Raw genomic sequence first — 20,919 nt, 5'->3', positions numbered from 1 at the left:
ATGTTGATATTGGCACGTGAACTGTACGTGCAGTTGTGATATGAAATATGGGCACGAAGTGCCGTGAGTAAATAATGATGATATTGGCACGTTAATTGTCCGTGCAGTTGTGATATGAAATGTAGGCACGAGGTGCCATTGTTAAATGATGATGATATTTGACACGTGAGTTGTCCGTGCGGTTGTGATAGAGAAATTGGCACGAGGTGCCGTGAAAATATGAAAGTGGGCTGAGACCCGTATTTTTATGATTTACAGGGTGACTTTTATTTGAAAGAGATTTATTTGAAAGAATTTTATTTGAAAGAGATTTATTTGAAAGTATTATATCCTGTAGATTTCTATTTGAAAAACATATAGACGAAAGATTTATATTGGAAGGACTTGATTAATTGGTTGTACTTGTATTCATTATTTGTTGTGCAATATTTATGGTGTTCTTGTCGCCCTGTTGTGTATATCACTAGTTTATTATTGTTGCCATCATTGTTATTTGTTTCCTATTATTTTTGTATACTATATTGCATAGGTTATTAGACTAGTGAGTGTTTCGACTGTACCTCGTCACTACTCCACTGAGGTTAGTCTTGATACTTACTGGGTACCGATCGTGGTGTCCTCATACTACACTTTTGCACATTTTTGTGCAGAGCTAGGTATTGGAGATATCGGACTCGGATAGAGTTAACGTGTGATCGCAAGGATTCAAGGTAGAGCTGCTTGGTCGTCGCAGTCCCTTGGAGTCTTTCCATTTTATTGAACTGTAAATTATTAATCAAACAATATTGAGTATTCGATCCTTCAGATCATTCCATATATTCAATTAGAGTTCGTGACTTAGTATTACAGTCTTGGGAGGTTTTTATATTTGTTTCCGTTTTTGGTTTCGATTATCTATTAAAAAAATTGACTTGAATTGTAATTGTAATCGGCTTACTTAGTCTTAGAGACTAACTGCCATCACGACGCCTTTGGTGGGACTTTGGGTCGTGAAAACCCCGCTCGCGAATCATATGTGCGACGCAGTCAAACACAAATTTAAGGAATCACCCCGCTCGCTGATCATACTTGCGACGCGGTCAAATATAAATTTAACATTAAAATCATATCTCTTTCTTGATTCTTTTCAAAATAAGGAAAATTCATCTTGTAGCTTTTTTTAAGGAAATTACCTCGCTCGGGAAACATACATGCGACGCGGTTACACATAGATTTCTTCAACTGTTATATTATTCCTCAATTCTTTTCGAAATTACGAAGTTCAAATAAAACCTTTTAAATCATAAGTTCTTCAATTTCAACTCCTTTCAAAACATTTAATAAGCAGACTCAATCTCGCTCCCTCTCAAGGCAAACAACAAACATAGACCAATAACATTACAAGGCATGATGTGAGCCTAAAACTACCAGAACGTAGGCATAGCTAGTAGCTACATACGGACCCTTGTCACCTCGTGCGTACGTAGCCCCCACAAATAGAAGCACACAATAATTTAGTTCACCTATGGGGTTAATTCTCCCTTGCAAGGTAAGAAAGGAGGCTTACCTCACTCCGTAGTTCCATAACCGGCTTTCTAGCCCTTCAAACAACTTGAATCGATGCACAACCCTCCAAAACTAGCCCATAATTATGAAAACCCATTAATATACACTCGAATACTCATTATAATCCAATTCATAGCAAATTTCTAACCCCCGATCGAAAAGTCGATAAAAATCACCCTCGGACCCACGTGCCCGGATTCCAAATATTTTCGAAGATAACTTTACCCATAACCTCACGAACTCAAATATATAGTTTATTCTCAATTTCATGCCCAATTTCGTGGTCAAAATCCAAAATACCCAATTCTAGGTCTTCAACCAAAACCCCCACAATTTATACTAATTCTCATGTTCCAATCCATGCATAATTCATGTATTTAACTCACAATGGGAAAAAACCACTTACCTAGAAGTGCTTGATGAAAATCTCCCCTTGAAGCTCTCCAAAATCGTCCAAACCAAATAAAAATCGGAGAAGGCCAAGTCCCGTTTATAAAAACCCTTCTCTGCCCGGCGACATTTCCGCACCTGCACATTCCCTCTGCCTAGCACGACTTTGCACCTGCTCCTTCCCTTCCGCATCTGCGCCTTCGCAGGTGCAGACATACCCTCGCACCTGCGCTCCCAAACTCTTCTCTCACTCTCGCACCCGCGATGCACCTCCGCATCTACGACCTCGCAGGTGCGGACAACCCTTCGCACCTGCGATCACTGCCCAGTTTCGCCCAAACCGCACCTGCGATAAATTGCTAGAATGTGTGGTAAATCTTTTATAATTTCTTTGTCATGATATGAGAAGAGGCTTGTGAATGAGTTAAATATTTCTTCTTCTCTTATTCAAGTGGCTAATGAGTTTTCATGTGATAAATTGCTAGAATGTGATTTTTGTTGTGTGATGGGGAGTCATTCTTCAAGTCATGTTCAATGTGAGCTTGTAAAAGTATTTGTTACTAGTAAAGATGATATGCATGATTATTGTAACACTTGTGATCAAATACTCTTTCATGTAGAGGAATCCATGAGATTTTTAATTGTAGATAGTTGGCTATATCATGAAAGTATCTTCTTTGATACATGTGGTAGAGATACTTATATTAAATGGATGTGTGGTAAATCTTTTATAATTTCTTTGTCATGTATACCTATGGACTACCTTACCGACAAGATCGAATTGCAAGTTCCATTGCATGGCGCATCTACGAGAGGTTTTTATTGTATTGATCTAGGTAGGCATAAATTTTATTGGGATGGTGATATCCATATGCTTTATTTACACATATTAGGATTAATTGGGTTAAATGGACACATGGTCACTATCTTATTTTATTCCTACTAGTTTTTCAGATTAGTGGATGCCATTTACAAGGGCGTATTTTTTTTTCTTGCAAGGTCGAAATTCGAGGACGAATTTTCTTCAAGAAGAGGGGAATGATAGCATCCTAGGAAGCTCAACTCTATTCAAGGACAAGGATGAAGCTTTGGAATCTCAAAGATGGCCTTTAACAATATGTCAAGCTAAAGAGTTGCAAAATAAGGCCATTAGACTTCAAGTGCAAATAAAGAAGCTTTTAATTGTGGAGGACGAGCTCAAGACCAAAGGAGATAAATTATACAAGTTTTACAATTATTTAGTGGCCCAAATTGAAGTCCAAGAGGAGGAAGATTGAGTCCCGAACTCGGCCCTTGAAATCTAGCAAAAGGGCACCCAGAAGAGCCCAAAATGAGCTTAAAAGAGGTCCAAATGGGGGTGTTTGAAATGAAGCCCAATTGGAGTCCAAACCAATGGCCCAAACTAGTAGTTTTAAGGCCGAGCAATGTCGACAACCTCATCAAAGGTAGCACCCGAAACCCGCTCCCTGGTCATGAGCAACTGTAGCTTATAAGTGAGGCCATCAATAAACCTCATGATCCTCTCTCTGTCCGTGGAAACCAACCAGATAGCATGACGGGCCAACTCAGAGAATCGCATCTCATACTGTGTCACAGACATATCACCCTGGCGAAGTTGCTCAAACTGTCTGCGCAGCTCCTCTCTGCGGGATCGAGGCACGAACTTCTCCAAAAAGACCACGGAGAACTGCTGCCAAGTAAGGGGTACTGAGCCAATAGGCCTACGCCTCTCATAAGTCTCCCACCATCTGAGTGCAGCCCCAGAAAAATGAAAGGTAGTGAATGAGACCCCCACAAGTCTCCAAAATACCAGCAGTACGGAGTATCCTCTGACACCTATCCAAAAAGTCCTGAGCATCCTCTCTCTCTGTGCCACTGAAAGGTGGTGGCTGGAGTCTCCCAAACCTCTCCAACCTACGCTGATCATCCTCAGGCATAGCAGGAACCACATAATCCTGAGCAACAGCAACCGGCTGGGTTGGTGGTGCCTCCGGTGTCTGAATCCGGTGTCTGAAGTCTCTGAATAACCTGCTCGGGTGTGCGAGCAACGGGAGTCTGAGTGCCTCCTCTGGCCTGAGAAGTGGTTGCGGCCGTCGAAATAGAGACTGCCTGAGCAAGGCCAATACACGCTGTCAGAATCTGAGCTAGGGCCTCCTGAAGGCCTGGAATCACAATAGGCACAGGTGGTACCCGAGCTGGTGCATCAACAACTGGAACCTGGTCCTGATCTGGGACAACTGGTGGATCTGCAGGTACTGCCCCAGCTGCTTTACGGGCTGTACCTCTGCCCCTACCACGGCCTCTACCGCGGCCTCGGCCTCTCACAGCCCTGGCTGGTGGTGGTGGCTGGCCCTCCTGACCGGTAGCACGAGTCCTCACCATCTGTGAGAGAATGAAACAACAGATGTTTATTTACTAGAATCAACAGATTCACATGACAAGAATTCATGAATGTGGAGTTTCCTAAAGGTTCTGCAGCCTCTCGAAGATAAGTACAGACGTCTCCGTACCGATCCGCAAGACTCTACTAAACCCGCTCATGACTCGTGAGACCTATGTAACCTAGGCTCTGATACAAATCTGTCACGACCCAAACTAACCCCTGTCGTGATGGCGCCTATCGTGGAACTAGGCTAGCCAAATCATTTCCAAAACAAACCGATATTTTTATTTCAAAGATATTTCCAATGTTATTTAACATAAAAACCTTCGTAAAGGAGTTCCAATCAAAATAAAAGTGCGGAAGGAAAAGCCCGACATCGGGGTGTCACTAGTCATAAGCATCTACTACAATCTGTCTAACAATATCAAGGCTATATAACTAGAGGAAGATAAGAGGGAGAAGAGCAGGGGATGCGATCGCCAAACAACTACCTTGTTATCTATAAGAAAATCTGCAACCAAAACAATCAATAACCACTACCATGTCCAGCTACACATGAATCTGCACACAAGGTGCAGGGAGTAACATGAGTATGCCAACTCAGTAATTAACAACAATAAATAAAGACTGAGTAGTAGTGACGAGCAATAAAGCATATAACATTCATATCGGGAAATCTCAGTAAAATACCACATGCTTTTAAAATCAGGATTTGAATCAAAACATCTCGTTTTAACCCAGTTCTAGTAAAAATCATTTAAAGATATTTTTCAACAGTTTTCAGACAGAGGAAAAATGCAAAGGTGAGCAAAATGATGAAATCATAAACAGCTCCTCGGGCAAAACATCACTCATATAAAGCCCCTCGGGCAAACCTCACAGTCACTCTTGCCACTCGGGCATACCTCACAATCACTCATGCCTCCCAGTCACTCAGCACTCGGCACTCGCACTCAGTAGGTACCTGCGCTCACTAGGGGTGTGTACAGACTCCGGAGGGGCTCCTTCAACCCAAGCGCTATAATCTGCACGGACAACTCACGTGTTGCACGGACAACTCACGTGCTATAATAATAAAGTATGTTGTAGGCGGGCAGCCCCGATCCACACTCATCCTCACAATCAGGCCCTCGGCCTCACTCAGTCATAAACCTCTCAGGCCACTCGGGCATTTCAGTAAAACAGGGCATTCGGCCCAAAACATTTATATGCATCAAAACAGAGTCATAAAAATGAGTTATATGGTAAATAAGTATAACATGACTGAGTATAGATTTTGAATCGAAAACAATGAGAGGATAGTAAGAAACAGCCCCTAAGGGTCCAAACAGTACTGGCGCAAGGCCCAAAAATGGCATTCAGCCCAATTTACAGAAATTCTTTCTAAAACATATAAGTATCATATAGTTTCAACAAAGGATGCAACTTTACAGTTGCTACGGGACAGACCAAGTCACAATTCCCAACAGTGCACGCCCACACGCCCGTCACCTAGCATGTGCGTCACTAAAAACAGTAGAATGATACAAAATCTGGGGTTTCGTACCCTTAGGACTAGATTTATAATCGTTACTTACCTCAAACTGGTCAAATCTCTACCCCGCAATGCTCTTGCCTCTAGACTCGGCCTCCAAATGCTCCGAATCTATTCACAATCAGTACAATCAATGCGCGCTAATGGAATAAATTCCACAAGAAAAGCTACAAAATTAGACCAAAATCCGAAATTGGCTCAAACCCGGTCCCATGTCTCGGAATCCGATAAAATTTACAAAACTAGAAAGCCCATTCACTCACGAACCTAACCATATCAAATTCATCAAAATCCGACATCGTTTGTTCCTTCAAATCCATAAATTACTCTACAAAAATTCCAAGCCCTAACCCCTCATTTTTACTAATTACAATGATTAAACAACGGAAAATCACCATATATACGAGTATTAGGGCTCAAGCAACTAACCTCATTTATAGCCCTTGAATCACCCTTCAAACATCCCTCCAAAAGCTCCAAAAACCGACTTGAAAATGATGGAAATGAACCAAATTCGCGAAGGGTTCTATTTATGGTTTCTGCCTAGGTTTTTCGCACCTGCGGAAACTTTCACGCTTCTGCGCCACAACACCTACAGAAAAATCCATCGCAGGTGCGGAACTCACTTAGGAGCCCAGCTTTTGCATCTGCGGCCCAAAACCCCGCGCCTGCGCGTTTCCTCCGCTTCTGCGAAGCCTGCCCAGCGTCCCCCTTTCCGCATCTGCGCCCCAGGTTACGCACCTGCGGGCTCGCAGATGCGACCTCCAACTCGCACCTGCGCAACCTTCCTAGCCTAGCATTGCCTGCACCTGCGCACTCCCCACGCGCACCAGCGGCCTCGCACCTGCGACTCTTTCTTCCGTAGGTGCGAAAATAGCAGTAGCAGCAGCTTCGGCTGCATTTTCCAACTTCTACAAATCTGTTAACCACACGGAATCACCCCGAGGCCCTCGGGACTTTAACCAAAAATACCAAGAAGTCATATATCAACATACCAACTTAGTCGAACCTTCGAATAACTCAAAACAACATCAAATCATCAAATTACCCTCGGATTCAAGCCTAAGAACTTCTAAATTTCCAAATTCGGCAACCGATGCCGAAACCAATCAAACCACATCTGAATGACCTCCAATTGTGCACAGACATCACAAATAACACTACGAACCTACTCCAACTTCTGGAATTCCATTCCGACCCCGATATCAAATTTTCCACTGCCGACCGAAATCGCCAAATTTCCAATTTCGCCAATTCAAGCTTAATTCTACCACGGACCTCCAAATCACATTCCGGACGCACTCATAAGTCCAAAATCACCTAACAGAGCTAACGGAACCATCAGAATTCAAATCCGAGATCGTTTACATATAGTCAACATCCAGTTGATTTTTTTTCCAACTTAAGTTTCTACTTAAGAGACTAAGTACCTCAATTCATTCTAAAACCACTCCGATCCCGAACCAACTAACCCGATATAATATAATATAGCTGAATAACATAAAAAGAAGTAGAAACGGAGAAAACGGGGCTATAACTCTCGAAACGACTGGCTGGGTCGTTACAAAAGGGAAGAAAATCCCTCTACAAATCTCCTGTAATAACCTGCCAAACCGAGAAAGCTATGAACCTCCGTCAGTGTTGTGGGTCTAGGCCAAGTCTTTACTGCCTCAATATTTTGTGTATCAACCCGGATACCTTCACTCGAAATGACATGCCTAAGGAAGGCTACATAGTTCAATCAGAATTCACATTTAGAGAATTTTAATACAACTTCCCTTTTTGTAGAACTCTGAGCACAGTACGCAAATGATCTGCATGCTCAGCCTCTGAACGAGAATATATCAATATATCGTCAATAAATACAATTATGAACAGATTTAAAAAGGGTCTGAACACATGGTTCATCAAATCTATGAATATTGCTAGGGCATTGGTCAAACTGAACGACATAACACGAAACTCAAAGTGCTCGTATCTGGTCCTGAATGTTGTCTTCGGAATATCTTTCTCCTTAACCCTTACCTGATGGTACCCGGACCTCAAGTCTATCTTTGAGAAATACTTGGCACCTTGAAACTGATCAAATAAATCATCAATCCTCGGGAGAGGGTACTTATTCTTGATCGTCACCTTATTCAACTGTCTATAATCAATACACATCCGTAAGGAACCATCTTTCTTCCTCACAAATAACACAGGTGCTCCCCACGGTGATGTACTAGGTCTGATAAAGCCTTTCTCAAGTAAGTCCTTTAGTTGTTCATTCAACTTTTTCAGCTCTGTGGGGTCCATTTTATAGGGAGGAATAGATATTGGATGAGTATTTGGTAGTAGGTCAATAGCAAGTCAATTTCTCACTCTGGCGGAAGACCCGTAAGCTCATTGGGATGGACTGAATGGTTGGTGACTTTACTTCCACATCCCGAACCCGAACTAAGTGATAAATATAGCCCTTTCTGATCATCTTCCTTGCCTTGAGATAGAAAATAAATTTACCTCTCGGTGATATCGTGTTACATTTCCATTCCAAAACAGGCTCCCCTGGAAATTGAAATCGGACTATCTTCGATCTACAATCAACGTTGGCATGACAAGCCAACCAATCCATACCCATTATAACATCAAATTCTATCATATCTAACTTGATTAGGACCGCTACGGTAGATCGACTATGAGCTACTATTATATAACCTCTATATACTCGCTTAGCTATTACTGAGTCCCCAACAGGTGTAGACACCTCAAAAGGTTTAACCAATTCAGGTTTTATTCCAAACTTACTAGTAACCAACGGAGTAACATATGATAAGGTGGAACCTGGGTCAATCAGTGCATATACATCATATGAGAAGACTGACAATATACATGTAACAACATCAGGCGATGACTCCTGATCCTGTCGTCTTTGCCAACGCATAAATGCAGTTCTGAGGACCGCTTGAGCTAAATGCTCCACCTCTGCCTCTACCACGACTTATTGGTACTGGTGATCCTTGCCCAGGGGGTGTACTGATGATGACGAACCAGCTACAAATCCTGTTGGATGAGCTATGCTTGCATCACCTCTCGTCGGACAATCCCTCAAAACGTGGCCCGAATAACCACAAGTATAACAAACACCCAACCCCATACGGCACTGCCCGGCATGCTGCTTACCACACTGAGCACATCGTGGCAAGGGCGGCCTTATCTGACTTGACTCACCCCTATACTGAGAACCTGAGGCCTTGGAATTCTGACCAGGCCCTGAATATGTGGAATGATCAAATCTCTTACCGCCAAACTGAGGGGGCATGTTAACCGATGGCTTGGCTGGATACCTTGGGTATTGTTGTCTCTTACCACCTCGAAACTCACCAGAAGGACCCGAAGACCTCGCTCTCTTATTATGGGCCCTATCATGCTCACAATCGGCCTTTGCTTCTGCTTACGCTCATGTAAACCTTAAGCGTATGCCTGAATACGAGAAATATCCATGTCTGCCTGAAGTAAGACCGACATACAATCGTTAAGCAAGTGCGTCTCTAACCCCATCACGAACGGTTAACCCGATCCTCCATCTTAGATACAATAGTGGGAGTATACCTAACCAACGAATCAAACTGAAGACTGTACTCCCGAACACTTATGTTACCCTGCCGAAGGGTCAAGAACCTATCAACTCTGGCCCGTCTAAGCTCTGGTGGAGGATAATGACGAAGAAAAGCTTCTGTAAACTCATGCCATACCGCTGGAGGGGCATCCTCACATCTGGACAATTCCCAAAACTCGTACCAATTAACTGCAACATCTTGGAGTCTATAGGAAGCTAGCTCAACTGACTCAGTTGTAGTGGCCTTCATTACCCACAAAGTTCTCTGCATTCTATCGATAAATACCTGAGGGTCCTCATTTGGATCTGACCTAGTGAATACAGGAGGGTCCAAATTAATGAAATCACGAACCCTCGCACTGATGGACCTATCTGCATGACCAATACGTACTTCCTGATGCCGAACCTGTGCGGCTACTAATCGACTTAACAGCTGAATAGCATCTCTCATCTCCTGACCCGGTGCATCTGGCTGAGGGGCTGAATATACAGGGGCGGGCACTATAGCTGGTGCTCCTCGAAGCCCTTCTGGAGAGGGCAGGGTATGTGAAGTCTGAGATGGAATCTCACTATGAGACTCTCCCCGAGCCCTGGTAACTCATGGCGCTCGACTAGTAGTCTCACCAACCATGGACTTTCCCTTCTGGGCGGTTGTAGTCTTCGGAGGCATCGCTGAAAACATAACATATCGTTAGGAACATGAATTCTTATCGCACGATCTAAAGATAAAAAGAGAGGATAACATCCTATATGTCCTATAGCCTCCTGTCTATAAGTGTGGTGCACAACACACCCATAAACAAGATTCTATTAGACACGGTCTGCAGACAACCCTAGGACAGAACTGCTTTGATACCACTTTTGTCACAACCCAAATCGATGGGCCGCGACGGGTGCTCGAGTCCTACCTGTCGAACATCCCTAAGCATTCGTCTAAGATATAAACTTGAATAACATCTGCTGAATTACGAGAATAACATACATGAAGGAAACCTGCCCAAAAGGCATATGTACATATACGTGCGGAACACGTGGGGCGAGCCGACAAGGCTGTTATAGACAACTACATATCCAAAACTGGAAGCCGAAAAGGCCACATACTATCCAACTATACATACTGTCTACAGGCCTCTAATAGAATATACAACTGCACAAGGACGGGATTGGGCCACGTCATACCCATACATGTATACAAGCATATCGTACCAAAATCAAAAGCAACTCCAGATCAAGTGGAGCACGCCAACTCTCGCTGATCAAGGATCCTAAGAAGGGAGACCGTCTGCTTGCCTACCTGCACCTGCGGGCATGAAACGCAGGCCCCGGGAAATAGGGCGTCAGTACGAATAATATACTGGGTATGTAAGGCATGAAAATCAGTACATAGAAGAGATAGATGAAACACGGAATAAAGAATTCCGCCTGTAAATCTAAATAACTTGTAAATACTGAAATATTTATAATGCCATGCACGTGCGTACAAATGTCGTGTCATGCATGGGTATAGGTATATATAACATCATCAAGCCTCTGAGGACATCCCATCATATCATCTCGGCCACTGTAGGCAAAATCATCAACATATGCCAACTGATCAGGTGGTGGTGCGTATATAACGCCGTAACCTTTTCCCATATCCCATATACATATGTATACATATAAATATGCGTATATAACGCCATCTAGTTATGGGTCAATGTACACATATAAATGAATGAAATATATGAAAATATGTTAATAATCTCAATATTCGTTTCGGATAAACTTTATCAACTGCCTATCATTCTGAGACCCATGAACAGAAAATATAATAATATGTCACATGGGGAATCAAGAACATATAGACCCCTAGTATTTCTATGAATAGAGTCGTTTATGAAAACTGTGCATTTGTTCGTTTCTTTTTGTATCATTTGGATCATGCCAAAAAGAAAGAAGGGATGACCTTAACATACCTGGAGTAGGAAAAATTCCGTATGATATTCTTGGAAAAGGTTGCACCATACTCCTTTAGAACCGCAAAATTTTATGTTGCTAAGGTACTAATAATTCTCGTTGGAATTGTTTGGTTGCAAGAAGTTTTGTTGAAAACTTGTAGGAATTGATAAGTCTCTGTATTCAAAATATTAGAAATAAAATTAGCATCTGATTGTAGTGTCTTTATATTCAAAATATTAGAATGAAGTTAGCATCTGATTGTAAGGTATTTTGTATTGAAGATGTTAGAGATGAAGTGTCTTTGTAACTAACACATTTGTTTGCCACCTAATCAACAATGACTAAGAGTCATGTCTTTAGGAAGTGGCTTGCTGCCACGTGGGGGTGGGTGGGGATTTTAATCTTTATCCACTAATTTATTAATTAATTTGGTAATATCCTGTTACCGATAATTAACCAATTACCCACATAATTAAAAATTATCTCAAATCGACAATCTTCAATCGAAACTCATTTCCTTTAATTCGTGTACCCTTTACCCTTCATGGCACTTACTTATCACTTGTTATAAATAGCATAAATACGTTAACCTCAAGATAATCTCATCCCTGAGTCGATTAACTGAAGACGAAACTTTAACGTACGAAAACGCGAGATGTAACAGAGATAATATAATCGGAGGGCAAATCTCTGTTAATTCAAAGTAGGAGACTTGGTTTTGAAGAAGGAGACTCATAGCACTCGGCAAATCAACGCTAGGAAGTTGGGTTCGATGTGGGAAGGTCCCTACCGGGTTTTAGCTGTCATTAGTAAAGGATCGAACGAGCTATAAAATCAAGATGGAGTCAAATTTCCCAGCAATTGGAGCGTGACTCACCTCAAAATATATTACTGCTGATAGATCCTACCTATATTGAAAGTGTGCGCTGCACTCTTTTTCCCTTCGACCAATTTTTGTCCCAATCGAGTTTTCTGGCAAGGTTTTTAACGAGGCAGCAACGGAAAGCATACTACGAGAGGAGCGTCATCGGCAAAGTTAAGACCTTTAAAATGACAAGGCATTGAAATCATAAACCACTATGGGATGGTTAAATAATATTTGGCTTGATGGTAAGTTCCTAATGGGAAACAAAACTTGCCATCGAACCAAAGATTATTTAACCATTCATGAGTTGTTTCCACCAATGAAGCAAGACTTCCAGTGTTCCAATTCACATACTTCGCATTCGAACACTTAAGGGGATAGTATCAAATACGACAATAAGAATGCCACTAAAATCGGGGAATGCGAGAACAGGGAACAATAATGTCTCATCGGAACCGGGGACTGCACGGCCAGCCCCGTAGAAATAAGTTGTACAACTTAGGCACATGTATTGGCGGTATTTTTTTTTTAAAAAAAACGAATACTTATGTACTTTTAAAGATAGAAGGAATACAATAAAGTCCTTTTATTTTTATCTTGTTTCTTGTCCAAACGATGAGTTGATTTTATCATTTGAAAGTTAACAATAAAAAAAAATACTTCAAATGCTTGTGCCGGAATGAACAAGATACGTCTTCTTCAAGAGCAACGTAAATATAAGAGGGCCCTCTCTTATGAAACTCTCATAGTAAAGGGTTGATTTTGGAAAAATTCATGCCCGGAATCAGAAGTTATTGGATGAAACTATGCCCGAAACTTTAACTAATCCAATGCAAAGAAAGTGTATCTAACACAACATTTGAGAAAAATTCTTCTTTATTAATCAAAAGTGCCAAATTCGATGAAAATTTTGGCGTTGTTACAAAGTACAAAAGAAGAAGGAGAAAAACAACAAAAGGAAAGAAGCTAAACATTATCGACGCCGGAGCCCGGGTGGAGAGAGACATCTGCGTCCGCCTTGGTAGAAGAGGACATATCAGCTCCCGGTTCGGAGCCTGGACCTTCATCATCATTCTCTTCAATTTCATCCTCGGTTCCTGAATACCCGAAACTGGTGCTCGAAGAGTCAGTTGAGACGGACCGAGCAAGGAGGTGTTCTCGAGCAGTTAGCTCCAGTTCTCGGGCCTTGGCGATGCAATCATCAATATCAACGAAGCCCGTTTTGGCCTCCTCCAAGGTTTTTCTCCTCATATTATATATAGCATACTTCTTCTCAAAGACGATGGAATCCCCTTGGTACTGGAGCTTTGCCTTAAGTTTGTCAACCTCGGCCTGAAGGCCATCCCTCTCGGATCTCATGGCATCGAGGCTAAAATCAAGACCACAGGTTGTAGATAGATGAATCGATGCTTTGCTCCATGATCTTCTTGAATCTCTCCTCCATTCAGGCCCTCTTCTCCTCGGCGGCATTGGCCTCTTCGGTTTTAGAGCTCAAGGCTACCTTCAAGTTATTCACTTGTTCCTCGGAGGCAGATTCGCACTTGGCAGCAGCAAGCACAACATCTTGGAGCTCGGTCCACTTGTATTAGCCTCCTGGAATTGTGCAAGTAATTGAGTGGCTTCTTTGCTGTGGGCCATCACTTCTTGTTTGCTTTGCTACAACCGGGCCTCAAGCTCGCTCGCCTTAGCAGCTTTTGCCTCCAGAACCGGGAGGTGCGCAACAAGTTGGTCTCTCTCAGCCAAAAAATGATCATGTTCGGAGGTGAGTCCTTGTTTATCTCGGATCAACCTCTGTAGACCCTCGGAAGCAAGGAAGTTAACATGTAAAAAGAATATCAAGGTTATAAAACTCGTTATAACAGAAAAATAGAGAGAAAGTGATAAGAAAGAAGGTACAGTATTGTTGCCGCATTATGCATTGCATTGTTCAAAAAACATTCCCTCGAAAGGGAGCGTATTTTCTTCTTATCTATCTCTAAAGCTAGCGGCTTCAGGTAGTTGGCAAGCTCCACCGGCCTGGACAGCATATGGTACTCTTTCAAAATCGAAATAGTAGCACTCCACCTCCTTCAGGGATCAGGGGAAGGGGGTGAGTAATTGTGCCCCAAATTAACATAGTCGAGAGACCGGGGAGGAGAAGCACCCTCCTCTCGAGCGTCTGTTACCCGTGGAGGAGATGTAGTGTATGCTGGTGGTGAATATGCAGCTGGTGTTGAGGGGCGTGAAGTTGTTGGCGTTGAAGGTTGAGAAGCAGTGCTGATTATTGGTTGCTTAGTGTTCGAAGGTAGAAGAGGCCCGAGGTTCGAACTCCTTGGACCAGAAATAGCAACGGGGATAGGACAACAGAAATCGACATTATCTACCAGATCCATCTCGCCCCAAAGTGCTCGGACCTCCTCTATGGTCGGGTTTTGAAGCTCCCATGGCTGAGCCACCAGTTGAGCTGATGAAGATATTCTTTTCCTTTGCAGGGGAGCCACTTCATCACTAGCTTCTCCATCTTCCACAATAACCACTGTGGCCGGATCGGTGGTTGTTGTCTTTATTTTCTTATTTTTATCCTCAGTCGAGGAAGAATGCCGCCTTTTTGGTTGCTTGTTCTCTAGTTGGGGACTCCGAGAGGAAGCACCACCATCGGAAGCAGATTCGTGAGCATTACTTCGAGCAAGGGCACTTTGTAGCACCCTCGCAGCCTCCGCGGGATCAGCCAAAACATCAACCTCGGGGCAGGTGACAGAGCCCTGCGGGAGTCTTGAATCAAGTAAAATGTGGAGTTAGCAAAATTACCTATGTTTATGCAAAGACAAAAGGAGAAAGGACTCGATTTACCATGGTTCTTGGCCTTCCACCCATATTTGGGGGCCATTTCCTTCCACCGGCAGGATTCTGATGTTGTAATATCTAGAATCTTCTGAACCTACTGGTCCAGACCTTGAACCCTTGGTGGTTCCCATCGGGTAGCTGAAATAACGGAAACATAGAGGTCAGCAATGACGCAAAATGGTCTTCTTACAAAGAAAAGAGATGAACAAATTACAAACTTACGAGAATGATTCTATGATTCAGGAAAAGATTGAGCTGTGGCCGAGAGGATATCCCTAGTAGCGATGATGACAAACTGCTCCATCCATCCATGGTCATTGTCATCATCCACGCTGGTGAGAAGGGCATGGTGGTCACATTTGCTGAAATTTTTCTGTGGGCATAAAGGAGACTTAGCCTCCGTGACCGCCAGCTTAGCCTCCTTCCTAGATGCCTTATATCTCCCATGCACGCTCGCCTCTCCTCCTTACCTATGCTCCCCACTAACTTCAGGCACGCCGCCTTCTTCGCTTCCACTTTACCTTGGACCACTTCATTCCACCACCAGTCTCCTTTGTGCCCACCAGAGACGCCCGTCGATACCCCTAACACCTCTCTCGCAGCCTCCCTAATACAGTCTGCTATCGCTGACCACATAGTGCTCGCGTCACCACTGCTCCTCCAAGCTCCCATAGCCGACAACCGCTCCTCCAACTCTTGGGATTTATGTAACACCCCGAAAATTTTTGAAGTATTTCAGTGTAAAGCCCCGTAAATTTCGCAAGTGAATTCAAGGTTTCGTGGTGCCGGAGTAGGCTTACGTGTTTGAGGATAGTATAAGTTCGGACTTTTTGGGTTGAACAATGCACCGAAAAGTAAAGAAAATTTTTTGGCAGAAAAGCGCGTTTATGCGGTCCATTATGCGACCGCATAATCACTCTGCGGGCCACATAATGGCCGCAGAAGTGAGTAGGAGAAGGGCCAGTCTGGGGAAAATTATGCGGTCGGCTATGCGACCGCATAACTGTTATGAGGTGCATTATGCGATCGCATAACAGTTATGCAGACCGCATAGTGACCGTATACACTGACAGATTTTTGATCCTTTTGGTCTGTATCTATGCGACCGATATGCGGTCCGCATATCCATTATGCGGTCGCATATGCGACTGCAGAACTTGTTCCGGAGCTCCATTTTGGATTTTTAAAACCTGACCCTACTTAGTTAAATGCACGCTTTGGGTCATTTTTGAGAAACAATCTGATGTTTTAGAGAGAAGGGAGAGTGTTTTAGAGAGAGAAAAACCCTAGGCTAATTATTCATCAAGTCTTGCTCAAATCTTGGAAGATTAACAAGGAAAACCCACAAGTTCTTCATCTAAGAGGTAAGGTTCCATACCCTAGTTTTCAATTTCGAATTTGGGTAGAAGATGGTTGATTAGGAGTATGATTCATGGGTATGAGATTATTATTTATACATGCATGTACCAATAAGAATTGTGGGAAGATTGTTGAGCTGAAATAAGTAAGGATTGGGTTGTGGAGTGAAGTAAATCTTGTAGAAGAACCTTGTGGTTAAATTTGCACACCTAGTGTCTGATAAAATGCTCAAATGAGCTGAAACCATGAATATCTTTCTAATTGTGGTTCAATTTTGTTATGTCTCAAAATATATCAGGATTACTAAGAATTCCGGATCATTCTAGAGTTAAGGAAGCTCGATTGAGGTATGTTGGCTATACTTTCTCTCTTGGAATTGAATTATAATGTTTCCGTAAGTTTCAATGTATGGGTTATGTATTAAAAGGTTATGGCTTTGAGTCGTGTTTCAATGAAAGATAGTATGCCAAATTGTGTGAGAAAATCTTAATATTCTTAAGACTCTTAATTGCTCATATGTGTACCTAAAGTCTTGATTTGGAAATGTTTTATTATTAATAATCTATAAAGATGGTTGGTAGTGAAATAAGTTAATTGGGGATATAGAGTGTGGCCAACGTACCAAGAATTTAAGTTATGATTGTATCTAGTAGTGCAAATAATTTGAGAAGATGCGATAAAGAATGTGAAATGAGCCTCGACTCAATTGTTTAAAAATGACTTCGAAGATAGAATTGTCTAAAAGATTTTGTACTAAATTCATGTCCATTAGTGGCTGTTTTAACTAATGCTTTGATTTATAAATATATCCAGTGTGATTCGAGTTCTATATACTCATGTGTTGAAATTGTACATTGTCATTTCTGGGGAAGAGTATTGCAAGAGTAAATGGTATATTGACTGTTTATGATTTTTCATGTGTGTTTCTATTGTAGGTTGGTATGCCTCATTCTTTGGGAAGAAACTATTTGTGTTTGAAGTTTCCATTTCAAATGGATTTGAAGTAATATGATTTCTGAAATATCCTATATGTTGATACTTGATGGTGATCTTTGAAATTGAAAGAGGTGAAAGAGTGGAATATGAAATACGGCCATCGTGCCAGGAATAAAGAATCTTGTGAATGGCCTAATGAGCCAAGGAAATATTGTCATTGTGAATGACTGGAAATACTAATGAGAATTCATAAAATGTGAAAGATGTTGAGGTGAGTACAATTGTATTTATGATATTTCTGTTTGCAAATCAAATCAAAACTATTTTTGGGAGCATCATTAGCAATACCGAGGAAGGGTGGGTCATAAGGCTCACACCTGAAACTACATGTGCCGGTGTAGGGGTGGATTGGGATTATTCCCCTTATTTGGGATGAAATTAGAATCTTTAGAAATTGTGATATTATTCCCCTTAATTGGGGTGAAACTGGAACCTTTGTGGATTGGAGAAGTCAACCCACACGGCATATGTGGGAAGGCGGCCTAGCTGATCGGGTGGAGATCAGACGCCATATTGCGCATATGATGGTACTACTCTTGGTAACAACTTTCTTTCGCATCACATGTCAAACCATATTGTTCGTGGGGAGATGGCCTAGCTGATCGGGCGTGATCGGACTCCGTGCTAACAAAGACGGTGGTATATCGGTACTAATGATCTCCTAACCAAAATTATATATGAAGTTCGTATTTTGAAAATTATTATGTTTTAACTGGACGTTTGGATATTGTTGATTGTGACTTGCTGTTTCTATGTGTTGCCTTTTCTTATATGGGCATTCTATTTTGAAAGAGGATTTTTAGCTATACATACTAGTGCTATTCGACAGTACTAACGTCCCTTTTGCCGGGGGCGCTGCATCTTTAATGGATGCAGGTGGTTTTTTAGCAGGCGACATTGATCAGTGATAGCAGTACACTCTTTTCAGCTGATTTGGTGAGCCCCACTTCATTTCGGGATCATGTATCTTTTGTTTCTCATGTACTGTGTTTTGAGGTATAGTCGGGGCCTTGTTGCCAGCATTTCCATATTACTCTTCTATTGTACTTAGAGGCTCCGTAGACAGGTTGTGGGTTATGGTTGATGTTGGGAATTGAACTAGAAATGTTGGTACGTGGAAATTATGTTTTTCATTAATTCTATAAACTCATAATGTTTTGGAAATTATGAATGAAGCTGCTAATGGGAATGAAAAGGAAGTTGTTAATAAAATCTTTTCAGTGATTGATTAATGGAGTACATCTCCTCTTTATTCATGGATGAGTTTGGGTAAAAGGAAGTCTAATAGGCTTGCTCGGTCGGGTTCTCTCGGTTGAGCGCCGGTCGCGCTCCCTAAGTTTGAGGCGTGGCACTTTATCCTGAGTTAAGGCTCCCCACCTGATTCTCGTTCTTCCTCGAGTAGACCTTTTCCTCCTCTTTAACATAATACCAATGTCCATCACCAAGAGCCTATGCTGCGTCGCGAGTATCTCACCCGGAATCACCTTGCACAGCCCTTTGTCACACCTCCTGAGGAGGATATAGTCAATCTGAGCCTTTGCCATCGCATTTTGAAAAAGTAACCAAATGCTCCTCCCTCTTCCGAAAGCTAGAGTTCGTAATCACCAACCCAAAAGCCTTAGCGAAGTCCAACAATGATGTACCTCCTCCGTTCCTCTCCCCAAAATCGAAGCCTCCATGCACCTCGCTATAACCATATGTGGTCGACCCAATATGCCCATTGAAATCCCCTCATATGAATAACTTCTCAGCAGGCAGAACCTGGCGCACAATTTCATCTAACCCCTCCCAGAAGCACCGTTTAACCTCCTCATCTAGGCCCACATGCGGCGCATAGGCACTAACGACGTTTAGGGTGCACTCCCCAACCACCAACTTAATAATCATCAATCTATCATTCACTCGTCTAACATCAACCACAGACTCTCTAAGTTACCTATCCACCAAGATGCCCACTCCATTCTTACATTTCTGGACTCCTGAGTACCAAAGTTTATACACGTCTGCGTCCCTCGCCCGCGACCCTACCCACCATGTCTCCTGGACATACGCTATATTGACCCTCCTCTTCTGAAGGATCTTCGCCAACTCTATAGACTTACCCATCAATGTACCTACGTTCCATGACCCAATTCTCAACCTACAGACACGCTTGTTCCCTTTACCTCCCTTGCCTCCCGCCCCACCCCCCGTTCCCCCCGAGGACATGACCTCACTCGACCATCCTAGACCACAACCATTATACCTACGGCAGAGTAAGGGGAATCACTATCACACACAAGGTAACAGACCAAACCAGAAGAAGACAAGTTGCAACAACAGGCACACTAATACGGTGAATAAACTAATACGAACTAAGATGACAACAATTTAACTCACACAACAAAGGAAAACTGGAAAACGGGAGGTACCATGATAGCTCTACGGACAAGGATAAAGCTTTAGAAGCACCAAAAAAGCCATTCACAAGGTCTCAAACTAAGGAGAAGCAAGACAAGGTTGTTGGGCTTCAATGGGAGATCAAGAAGGCGCTAATGGTGGAAGAAGAGCTCAAGAATTATGGAGAGGACTTAGCTAAGTGCTACACTCATTTCATGGTCCAAGTCCAAGTCCAAGAGGAGGTACATTGGGGTCCAAGCACCAGCCAAGGAGGGTCTAAATTAGGCACCTAAATCAACCTACAAAGGAGCTAACTTGGCGCCCAAGTCAGCTCAAGGAGGGGCGGCCAAGACATAGGAGAAGGAGTCAAAGTTCCTTATTTTGTTTTCTAGTTTGTTAGGACATATTTGATGCTTTCCTAGGTAGTTAAGGCTTTGTTTTTATTTTCCTAAGATTATTGGAATTACTTTCCAAGATTGACTTAGTTTTTATTTCCTAGAGTTTTACCTTTTCCTATGATAGTTGGACTTGTTGTCCAAAGTAGTTTAGGACTTTATTTCCTTAATTTTTAGTTAGAATTTCGTGACCCCCTCCCTATATAAAGGGGTGTCTTCTTTGCTTTTAGACATAGACTATTATCAATAAAAAATTATGAGATTTTTCTTGCACTCTTGTGTGTGGCTACTCTTGGATTTATTCTTCAACCTTCAAGACTCAACTTAAGGTGGTAAGATTAAACTCTTTTGAAATCTTAGATCACTTCTAGGTATTCAAGAAAGGTGATAAGTTTAGGCTTATTGTTGTTCTTGTTATTCTAAAGGGGTCGGGTTTCACAATCTATCTCTTGTTTTTAATTCTCTATCAAAGGCGATTAATTCTTTGTTAGCTAATTGTTGTTGTTAGGATTCAACTTCAAGAATAGACTTCTTGAATTCAAGAAACTCTTTCTTGAATTCAATCTATCTTTAATTTTCCGTTGTTTTTTTGTTTCTTTATTTTCTTTTAGCTTCCGCACATTTCTTGATTTTCTTTAATAATTCTTGGACCCCTATCGTGTTGTTATCAAGTGGTATCAAAGCATAGGCTAATCAAGATTTCAATCTTGATAATCT

General features: G+C 42.2%; 1 protein-coding gene across 1 annotated transcript; it reads right to left on the bottom strand.

Annotated features, from left to right (window-relative positions):
* Positions 1–9,259: 9,259 nt before the first annotated feature.
* LOC138905865 (uncharacterized) lies at positions 9,260–9,898 on the bottom strand. The gene is made up of 2 exons (XM_070194382.1): positions 9,441–9,898; positions 9,260–9,338 (listed from the first exon to the last, which is right to left on the bottom strand). Exons 1-2 carry the CDS (start codon positions 9,896–9,898, stop codon positions 9,260–9,262), a joined length of 537 nt encoding a protein of 178 aa, XP_070050483.1.
* Between the last annotated feature and the right edge of the window lie 11,021 nt (positions 9,899–20,919).

The sequence above is a fragment of the Nicotiana tomentosiformis genome, chromosome 2 (assembly GCF_000390325.3).
Source record: "Nicotiana tomentosiformis chromosome 2, ASM39032v3, whole genome shotgun sequence".
Lineage (NCBI taxonomy): Eukaryota > Viridiplantae > Streptophyta > Magnoliopsida > Solanales > Solanaceae > Nicotiana > Nicotiana tomentosiformis.
This window is presented reverse-complemented; position numbering and strand designations above follow the sequence as displayed.

Excerpts from the sequence above, each read along its gene's own strand:
- LOC138905865 (XM_070194382.1), bottom strand. The coding sequence starts at position 9,898 with ATGAGAGATGCTATTCAGCTGTTAAGTCGATTAGTAGCCGCACAGGTT. Across the intron at positions 9,339-9,440 it reads CAGTTTGATTCGTTGGTTAG|GCAGACATGGATATTTCTCG; the intron begins GTATACTCCCAC and ends GTCTTACTTCAG.